Source organism: Amblyomma maculatum, chromosome 9, assembly GCF_055883805.1.
Source record: "Amblyomma maculatum isolate TAMU_Amacu chromosome 9, ASM5588380v1, whole genome shotgun sequence".
In the NCBI taxonomy this organism is placed as follows: domain Eukaryota; kingdom Metazoa; phylum Arthropoda; class Arachnida; order Ixodida; family Ixodidae; genus Amblyomma; species Amblyomma maculatum.
Window position 1 is genome coordinate 237480 of NC_139352.1, and position 10899 is coordinate 248378.

Consider the following 10899-nt stretch of genomic DNA (forward strand, 5'->3'; position numbering starts at 1 on the left):
CTCTACGAGATGCAAAATCATTTCGCAGAGGTCTTCTTTACACTCAGATGCAGTATTATGCTCGTGCGTGTGGTCAGTTTGGCTTAAACTATTACGGAACGCCTGCGAGGCGCTGTAGACGCGAGCGGAATGTCGTGGCGCGCTCAACCCGAAATCTTTATTCCTGCGTAAAACGACGAATTAAAGACGGCTCTACGAGATCCAAAATCATTTCGCAGAGGTCTTCTTTACACTCAGATGCAGTATCATGCTCGTGCGTGTGGTTAGTTTGGCTTAAACTATTATGGAACGCCTGCGAGGCGCTGTAGACGCGAGCGGAATGTCGTGGCGCGCTCAACCCGAAGTCTTTATTCCTGCGTAAAACGACGAGTTAAAGACGACTCTACGAGATGCAAAATCATTTCGCAGAGGTCTTCTTTACACTCAGATGCAGTATCAAGCTCGTGCGTGTGGTCAGTTTGGCTTAAACTATTACGGAACGCCTGCGAGGCGCTGTAGACGCGAGCGGAATGTCGTGGCGCGCTCAACCCGAAGTCTTTATTCGTGCGTAAAACGACGAGTTAAAGACGACTCTACGAGATGCAAAATCATTTCGCAGAGGTCTTCTTTACACTCAGATGCAGTATCATGCTCGTGCGTGTGGTCAGTTTGGCTTAAACTATTATGGAACGCCTGCGAGGCGCTGTAGACGCGAGCGGAATGTCGTGGCGCGCTCAACCCGAAGTCTTTATTCCTGCGCAAAACGACGAGTTAAAGACGCCTCTACGAGATGCAAAATCATTTCGCAGAGGTCTTCTTTACACTCAGATGCAGTATTATGCTCGTGCGTGTGGTCAGTTTGGCTTAAACTATTACGGAACGCCTGCGAGGCGCTGTAGACGCGAGCGGAATGTCGTGGCGCGCTGAACCCGAAGTCTTTATTCCTGCGTAAAACGACGAGTTAAAGACGACTCTACGAGATCGAAAATCATTTCGCAGAGGTCTTCTTTACACTCAGATGCAGTATCATGCTCGTGCGTGTGCTCAGTTTGGCTTAAACTATTATGGAACGCCTGCGAGGCGCTGTAGACGCGAGCGGAATGTCGTGGCGCGCTCAACCCGAAGTCTTTATTCCTGCGTAAAACGACGAGTTAAAGACGACTCTACGAGATGCAAAATCATTTCGCAGAGGTCTTCTTTACACTCAGATGCAGTATCATGCTCGTGCGTGTGGTCAGTTTGGCATAAACTATTATGGAACGCCTGCGAGGCGCTGTAGGCGCGAGCGGAATGTCGTGGCGCGCTCAACCCGAAGTCTTTATTCCTGCGTAAAACGACGAGTTATAGACGACTCTACGAGATGCAAAATCATTTCGCAGAGGTCTTCTCTACACTCAGATGCAGTATCATGCTCGTGCGTGTGCTCAGTTTGGCTTAAACTATTATGGAACGCCTGCGAGGCCCTGTTGACGCGAGCGGAATGTCGTGGCGCGCTCAACCCGAAATCTTTATTCCTGCGTAAAACGACGAATTAAAGACGGCTCTACGAGATCCAAAATCATTTCGCAGAGGTCTTCTTTACACTCAGATGCAGTATCATGCTCGTGCGTGTGGTTAGTTTGGCTTAAACTATTATGGAACGCCTGCGAGGCGCTGTAGACGCGAGCGGAATGTCGTGGCGCGCTCAACCCGAAGTCTTTATTCCTGCGTAAAACGACGAGTTAAAGACGACTCTACGAGATGCAAAATCATTTCGCAGAGGTCTTCTTTACACTCAGATGCAGTATCAAGCTCGTGCGTGTGGTCAGTTTGGCTTAAACTATTACGGAACGCCTGCGAGGCGCTGTAGACGCGAGCGGAATGTCGTGGCGCGCTCAACCCGAAGTCTTTATTCGTGCGTAAAACGACGAGTTAAAGACGACTCTACGAGATGCAAAATCATTTCGCAGAGGTCTTCTTTACACTCAGATGCAGTATCATGCTCGTGCGTGTGGTCAGTTTGGCTTAAACTATTATGGAACGCCTGCGAGGCGCTGTAGACGCGAGCGGAATGTCGTGGCGCGCTCAACCCGAAGTCTTTATTCCTGCGCAAAACGACGAGTTAAAGACGCCTCTACGAGATGCAAAATCATTTCGCAGAGGTCTTCTTTACACTCAGATGCAGTATTATGCTCGTGCGTGTGGTCAGTTTGGCTTAAACTATTACGGAACGCCTGCGAGGCGCTGTAGACGCGAGCGGAATGTCGTGGCGCGCTGAACCCGAAGTCTTTATTCCTGCGTAAAACGACGAGTTAAAGTCGACTCTACGAGATCCAAAATCATTTCGCAGAGGTCTTCTTTACACTCAGATGCAGTATCATGCTCGTGCGTGTGGTTAGTTTGGCTTAAACTATTATGGAACGCCTGCGAGGCGCTGTAGACGCGAGCGGAATGTCGTGGCGCGCTCAACCCGAAGTCTTTATTCCTGCGTAAAACGACGAGTTAAAGACGACTCTACGAGATGCAAAATCATTTCGCAGAGGTCTTCTTTACACTCAGATGCAGTATCATGCTCGTGCGTGTGGTCAGTTTGGCATAAACTATTATGGAACGCCTGCGAGGCGCTGTAGGCGCGAGCGGAATGTCGTGGCGCGCTCAACCCGAAGTCTTTATTCCTGCGTAAAACGACGAGTTATAGACGACTCTACGAGATGCAAAATCATTTCGCAGAGGTCTTCTCTACACTCAGATGCAGTATCATGCTCGTGCGTGTGCTCAGTTTGGCTTAAACTATTATGGAACGCCTGCGAGGCCCTGTTGACGCGAGCGCAATGTCGTGGCGCGCTCGCGGCTGGCGAGGTTGCGATCCGGGTAAAAAGGAAGGTGGTTAAAAAAGAAAAAAAAAAATAGGAAAAGGGCATGGATGGGGCGGGGGAGGTGGCGGCGCGCGCCAATTGGAAGGAGAGAAGAGGGGGGCCTCCCCCCCCCCCCCCCACCGCGCTCCCCACCGAGCGGCAGGATCAGTTTTCGCCCCTCTTCACGACGGGCCACTGGTTTGACATTGTGAAAGGAGAGAAGGGTGGGGGGGGGGGGGGGGGAACGGGGGGGGGCGACGTCTTAACCGCAGGACGTCTCTCCTTTCCCTAGGCGCGCGCCGCCACCACCCCTGCCTCCATTCCTGCCTTTTTACTGTTTTTTATTTCTTTTCTAACCACACTCCTTCTTACCCTGATCGTCGGGGGTGCGAGGAGAATTTCGGAACGCCAGCGAGGACCTTGCCTACACTTTCAAATGTTTTTTATTTGTCATCTTTCACTGAGGCTTCGGATATGAGGATTGCGCCATTTAATTCTTCAAACAGAGTTGGCCGCCATAAAAAGACTGATATATTTGTAAATGGACCTCTTTGAAATGTTAAAAGAAATGCATTGACGCAAAACAGTTGCCGTTGCCGAGGTCTGAGCTGAATAAGGATAGAAGCCGATATCACGTGTTCTTGTAATGTTTGGCTGTCTTCAGTGAAAGTTCCTTTACACCTGGCATTGAGGAAGTAGTATCAATATTCTTCCAGTTGCGAAGAGGTAGACTATGATTAGAATAGGTTGTAAAGTGGCTAACATATTAAACGGCTTGGGCTATAAAACACTCCCTAGTAGCAGAGTCCGGAAAATTCAGACCACCTGGTTTTGTTAACATATGCCAACCTTGCTTGCCCACTAGCGCCTAACGCTTCGCTACCATAGAAACGCACAGGGGCGGCCGGGATTGAACCCGAGTCAAGGGACTCAGTACTAGAGTGACCTAACTTCAAAATCAAAGCGGCAGGCCAACTGTAGTATACATTGAAGCAGATAACTAGCTAATGTTCTGCTGCGTCATCGATCGAGCGAACGTGAAGGACGAGTAGGGCGGTTTAACGTCCCTAAGCGACACTTTATCTGCCAGAAATGCAGCAGTAAAAGGCTCGTGATTATTTTGAACCATCTGAGGTTCTTTCACACTTTGACGTGGAGCAGCACAAGAGGGCCGAATATGCTTCCACGGCGGGCGAAGGTAGCAAAGCTGCTAAAACTTGCCAGCCCAGATTTAACGTACGCAGTCAAACAATATAGAGAATTAACTTCTCGAAGACGTACTATTCCCGGCGTATACTGCTTTGCCAGACCCTTCCCAAGCTAAGCTGGCGCAATGGCCTCGATTGCACCTATCGCTGTCAATACGCGTGAGCAAGAGATCTCCTGCAAGCTAAAAATCTCTAATATTCATAAATTTCACATTCTAATGCCAATTTTCCTGCACCATTATCGCCGACGGTGAAGAATAAGTGTCGTAAGGTTAAAACGAAACAGAAAAGAATGAATGTGTTTATTATTGTTGCCATCCCAGTCGGCATGAAATTTGCTGAGAAACCATGAATGAAATTTATAAAGCCATCTAAAAGAACATAACGTGAATATATTGAAGTGCCAGCCGGCTTGCAGTTTTATTTAATCAGACTTATATCGGGTAAACGAAAAGGAAGCTTGTGATTCTCAGCCCCTCCTCGGTATTCTTATAGGGCATATGTCCGGACTATTTCTGGACTCATACATAGATGCAGCGGTGGCGTAGCGGTAGACCATCCGCCTCGCATGCAAGAGGATCGGGGTTCAAATATCGCTGCCGCGAAATTCTCCACGGGATAAAAAAAAATTCCGTGTGTCGATGGAATTGTATAAACTGGTTTGGGGAGAAACTTCATGCCGGTGAACACCTCCGGCAACGCACTCCCTCACCAGAACAGGAGTTGGCCCCCTTGGTGCAGTAATTGGCCGCCACCTCTCATGATTAGTTCCATAAAACCCCGACCCTCAGTCACCAGCGGCTGCGGAGCAACTGACCACGGCGGCGGTCAGACCTGTGACGCAGCAGGGGTTGCAAAGAATTCCTGGCTCCGCTGGACAAGCCGCCATTGGAAACTGACCCTGGCAATGTTTAACGCTAGAACCCTAGCTAGTGAACCTAGTTTAGGAGTGCTGTAAGAGGAACTAGAGGGTATGAAATGGCATGTCATAGGGCTTAGTGGGGTTAGGAGGCCGAATGAGGCATATGTACTGAAGGATGGGCATGTGCTGTGTTATCGAGGTTTACCGGAGAGGCGAGAACTAGGAGTAGGTTTCTTCTCAATAAGTACATAGCGGGTAATATAGATTAATTCTCTAGTATTATTAAAGAGGGTGGCAGGCATCGTATAATTAGGCCTAATAAGCGGTATAAACTGAAGGTTGTACAGGCCTATGCACCTACATGTAGTTATGATGACAAGGCAGTTGAAAGCTTCTACGAAGATGTAAAATCGGCAATGCGAAAAGTAAAGACACAGTATACTGTACTAATGGGCGACCGCAATGCCAAGGTAGGAAAAAAGCAGGCAGGAGACCAGGCAGTAGGTGACTAGGGCATTGGTTCTAGGAATAGCAGGGGGGAGTTGTTAGTTGAATTTGCAAACGAAATAACTTAAGAATCATGAATACCGTCTTCAGCAAACGGAAGAACCAGAAATGGACACGGGAAAGTCCCAACGGGGAGACGAAAATGATTTTGACTTCATACTGTGTTCAACCCTCGCCCTTATGCAAGATGTAGAGGTAATCGGGAAAGTGCGATGCAGTGACCACAGGATGGTGAGGTCCCGAATTAGCCTAAATCTGAAGAAGGAACGCAACAGATTAGTAAAAAAGAAACCCATCCACGAATTAGCGGTGAGGGGGAGGGTAGAAGAGTTCAAGATCTCGCTACAGAATAGATATTCAGCTCTAACCGAGGATGGCGACATTACCCTAGAAGCAATGAACAATAATTTCAGAGATATCATTACTGAGTGCGTTGTAGAAGTAGGCGGTAGGAAAGTTAGAAAGGATACTGGTAAGCTGTCTCAGGAGACGAAAGATCTGATTAAGAAACGACAGAGTATGAAAGCTTTCAATGCAACAGATCAGATAGAATTGGCCGAGATATCAAAGCTAATTAGTAAGCGCAAGGTGGCCGATATAAGAAAGTATAACATGGAGAAACTTGAGTGTGCTGTAAAGAATGGGGGAAGCCTTAAAGCGGTAAAGAAGAAATTGGGCATAGGCAAAAACCAGATGTATGCGATAAGGGACAAAGCCGGCAACGTCATCGCGAATATGGACAAGATAGTCAAAGTAGCCGAGGAGTTCTATACAGATCTCTACAGTAGCCAAAGTAGTCAGGGCCGTAATGAGATTGGCGGTAGGGAAAAACAGTCAGACGTTTCACCAGTGACGATGGATGAGGTCAAGAAAGCATTACAAACTATGAAAAGGGGGAAATCAGCTGGAGAGGATCAGATAACTACAGATTTGTTAAAAGACGGGTGGTATATCGTGCTAGAAAAACTGGCCATCCTGTATAAGCAGGGCCTGGTGTCATCGACTGTACCGGAACCATAGAAGAATGCAAACATTATCCTCATTCATAAGAAAGAGGACTCTTAGGACCTTAAAAATTACAGACCTATCAGCTTACTGTCTGTTACGTATAAGGTATTTACTAAGGTAATCGCTAATAGAATCAGGAAAACCTTAAACTGCAATCAAGCAAAGGATTAAGCAGTTTTTCGGAAACGGTACTCTGCTGTCGATCATATCCATACCATCACCCAGGTGATAGAAAAGTGCTGGGAATATAACCAGCCTTAATGCATAGAACTCATTGATTACGAAAAAGCATTTGACTCAGGTGAAACCTCGGAGGTGATGCAGGCATTGCGAAATCAGGGGATAGACGAGCCGTACGTGAAAGTGCTTGAAGATATATGATTGCAAATTACGAGCGCTGCGACGGAGAACAACAACGAGAGAATATAATGACAGTCTCATTGTAGAGACTGTCATTTGAATAAACCTAGTGGGTCAAATGTGCCTAGTAGGAAAAAATGCCTACCGGTTTTTAACAAAACGAAGATTACGTTTAGACGCAAAGATCAAATGACTAGAGAACTTTCAGAGTCATATCTCATCCATAAGAACAGTGACACGTGCGTGAGCTCACCATCTGTAAGCATCCAAGATTGTGAAATTTTATATCTGGATACCTAGGAAAAATCTGTGAAGCGCATGTGCCTGTGGTTGTCTTCTGCAAGTATTTAATCTGTGTTCTTCGAATAAATTTTCAGTTGATAGTAGCGCCTGTCCTTGTCATTACTCTCTCGTTGATGTTCTCCGTCGCAGCGCTCGTAATTTGCAATCATGTACCAACTAGCTCAACTTTCCGTATTACTGCTAGAAGATATATATACTGGCTGCAGAGCAACCATAGTTCTACATGAAGAAAGAAACAAAATAACCAAAAAAAGGTGTTAGGCAAGCAGACACGATCTCCCCGGTACTATTCACAGCTTGCTTAGAGGAAATATTCAGAGACTTGGAATGGGAGCAGTTAGGGATAAGGGTAGATGGAGAATATCTCAGTAATCTGCAATTTTCCGGTGACATTGCCTTTCTAAGTAATTCGGGGGATGACCTGCGAATAATTATTGATGACCTAGACAGGAAAAGTAGGAAGGTAGGCTTAAAAATCAATATGCAGAAAACTAAGGTAATGTTCAACAAACTCGGGAAGGAACAGCAGTTTACGTTAGGTAGCGAAGCACTGGAAGTAGTAGGCGAATATGTCTACTTAGGACAGGTAGTAACCGCAGATCCGGACCATGAAAAGGAAATACCAAGAAGAATACGATTAGGATGGAGCGCATTTGGCAAGCACTCGCAGGTTATGAATAGCAGCTTACCGGTATCGCTCAAGAGGAAAGTATACAACTGTTGCATCTTACCTGTACTCATCTATTGGGTTGAAACGTAGAGGCTAATAAAGAGTGTTCTACTTAAGTTGAGGACAACCCAGAGGGCTTTGAAACGAAAAATGGTAGGGGTAACATTAAGAGATAGAAAGCGTGCAGAGTGGCTCAGAGAAATTACTCAAGTTACTAACATTCTAGTGGAAATTAAGAAGAAGAAATAGGCATGGCCAGGGCATGTAGTGCGAAGAGAGGATAACCGATGGTCGCTTATGGTAACAAACTGGATTCCAAGGGAAGGAAAGCGTAGCAGGGGGCGGCAGAAAATTAGGTGGGCGGATGAGGTTAAGAAGTTCGCAGGGGTCAAGTGGACGCAGATAGCACAGAACCGGGTTAATTGGAGAAATATGGGAGAGGCTTTCACTCTGCAGTGGATATAGTCAGGATGATGATGATGATGATGATGAGATAATACTGAACCTTACTATTTCCGAAATTTGAGCGTTCTAGCGCATTCCGTATTTGGAAATAAGTGGCTGAAGTTGGCACCGGAAGCTCCTTCCATCGACAGCGATCGCCATATTGGGACGATTGGTGACGTCACAGAGCTACACCGGCCACCAAATCGTCTGCTGCTGCGCCGGCGCCGATGTGCTGCCGATACCTACTGTGTTCGCGCTTGCTAAGATAGATAGATAGAAAGGGATGAGAATGGAAGGCAGGGAATCTAACCAGAAAGGGATCCGGTTGGTTACCATATATACACTGGGGAAAGTGGATACGGGTATTAACTTGCTAACATGACGCAAATAAGTGTACTCAGCATGTTTCTGAAACACAGGCTGCAGTGAAGCGCGATTAAGTTCTTGCCCAGGCATGCACCTTTGCGCGACCGCGGCCATTGTCCGATGGCATGCACTGCCCCCACCGCCGTAAACAACGCCGCGCCGGCCGTGCCTTCCGCGCAAGCCGTCCGCGCCAGCGATACGGCGGATATTCCTTGCGTTAGTGTCAAAAAAGCCTACTAAAATTTTAGAGCGCAGCTCTTTGGCGCTCGTTCTTGGGTTTCACGTCGTCGTCGGCCGACGTTTAGCTATATAATTGGGAAAAGACGTAGTGTCTAGTAATAGTAGTCCTTTCTGTGGAATGCAGTGCACGTCGAAAAGCTCTGCTGATGCAGCAGGACGCACGACACTAACAGGCTTTAATATTTCTAGCTTGCATATAAAACGTCTTATTTTCCTTCATCATCCTCATCATCATCACCATTATAATAATAATCATCATCATCATCATCAGCCTCACTATACCCCCTGCAGGGCGAAGGCCTCTCCCATATTTCTCCACTTAACCCGGTTCTGTGCTAGCTGCATCCACTTGACCCCTGCGAAATGACTGCACCGCGTATTGCTACACTGAACATCAACATGAAACTGTGGAAATATATCCCTGTACACCGTGTCTTCCTCGCTTATCATCGCATAACGTTTCTTGCTGAGCGACGTTGCGAGGGTGTTTTCTATGCCGGGTAAAGCCGTTCTCGCACAGCTGCAGACCTTCCAGCTAGTCCAGGGGTCTTGCAGTATTTGCGGCAAACGATTGGAATCCGATTAGCTGACACTAACCAAGGCAGCACTTGTGCTTCACACTTTCCTAAACGCCACTTAAATACTATCGAAAACGAGGCGTGAGAGCCACTAGCCCAGCTTACATGTAGATATGTGAGCTTGAATGTTATCAACGGCATGGAGTGTTCGTGAACTGATTGTAAATTATCTTAGTGCTAAAATTATTTGGCGAGCACCTATGAGCCCTTCCTGCCCCTATTCAACTGTGGTGAGTCATAATTTAGAGACCCGGACTACGATTGCTGTACCAAAGAACACGGGATGGAATCCAGGTCGCGGCGGCCGCTTTCCAATGAGGGCGAAGCAAGACGCCCGTGTGCTGCGCGATGTTAGTGCCCGTTAAAGAGCCTAAGGGGGTCAAATTTCCGGAGCGCTCTTCTGCGATGTCTCTCGTACCTGAGTCGTTTTGGGTCGTTAAGACAAATAAACTATAAAGCCTATTACCTCTAACAAAATTAATAGGAGCAAACCACTTTGTTTCATAGGAAGCTGAATTTTTCTTCTACAAATGCTCGAATACTCCGCCGGGGTGGGGCAGTGGTTAAAGCGCTCGACAATTTTGCCCAAGGAAGAGGCATCGAATCCCGACTTCGGCGGCCGCATAGGCGAAAATCAAGGCGCATGTGTGCTGTGCGATGTCAGTGCACGCTAAAGAAGACCAGGTGGTCGAAATTTCCGGAGCCTAAGGCGTCTCCCACAGCCTGAGTCGCTTTGGGACGTTTAACACCATAGACCAAACTATACATATGCTCTAATAAAAACAATTAAAATTGGGCTTACCAAGTAGCTAGTTGGAGGCAACCAGCTAGAATACACCACCATAAAGTGGATATTTCCATTCTCATAGATGATCGGGGAATTTCTAATACTTGCGCAAAAAAGGTGTACCTTAATATTATGATTTTTTTTATTGCTATCTTATTTTCTTTTCTACTGACGCAGACATAATGGAGTGTACGCAGCTGTTCGGCAAAATCATATTTACAAGTTAACGAGACGACACGCGCTGTCGCAGCTGCAAAAGGAAACTGTTTCCCCGATTCTCTGATAGTTTATCATTTTGTGCTGTCGGCGCCGACGCACGCGCTGACATTCAGCCAAATGTTACACTACAGTTCCCTAGCCCGCCATTTACGCCGTTGTTATTCATTGCGGTCTTAGACTGCTCACCGCTGCGGTGCAATTGTACTTATCGCTGATGTAATCGTAATATTATATAAAGGCACTGGTCAAAACTATACAACTTACATTAATTTAGTGCCTTTAGATCTCATTTCAGAATAAAAATGAATGTAGGGACAAGAATAAAAAGCTTTAAATCAGCATGACAGTGTTTAGTGCCCAGTTTTGGGCGACCAGATGAAGCGTACAATCAAACACAATTTCGGCTCAAACCGTTTCAAGCCAAAAAAACTTAAGTACATATTGTAATTATATAATGCCGATTGCTTGATACAAGCAGTACCGCATAGATTGAACCCCAGTAACAGACGAATTCTTTTCTCCTCTTTCCCC

The 10899-nt window shown here is 46.6% G+C and overlaps 1 protein-coding gene across 2 annotated transcripts in view; it reads right to left on the reverse strand.

Annotated features, from left to right (window-relative positions):
- The window catches only part of LOC146178065 (vitellogenic carboxypeptidase-like), a 151139-nt gene extending 140829 nt beyond the window's left edge, over positions 1 to 10310 (reverse strand). For both annotated transcript variants that reach the window (XM_084577918.1, XM_084577919.1), the window contains exon 1: positions 10165 to 10310. In XM_084577918.1, coding sequence (XP_084434044.1) covers positions 10165 to 10229 — 65 coding nt within the window. In that variant the 5' untranslated portion in view covers positions 10230 to 10310. The remainder of the gene's footprint in view (positions 1 to 10164) is intronic.
- Positions 10311 to 10899: the final 589 nt, after the last annotated feature.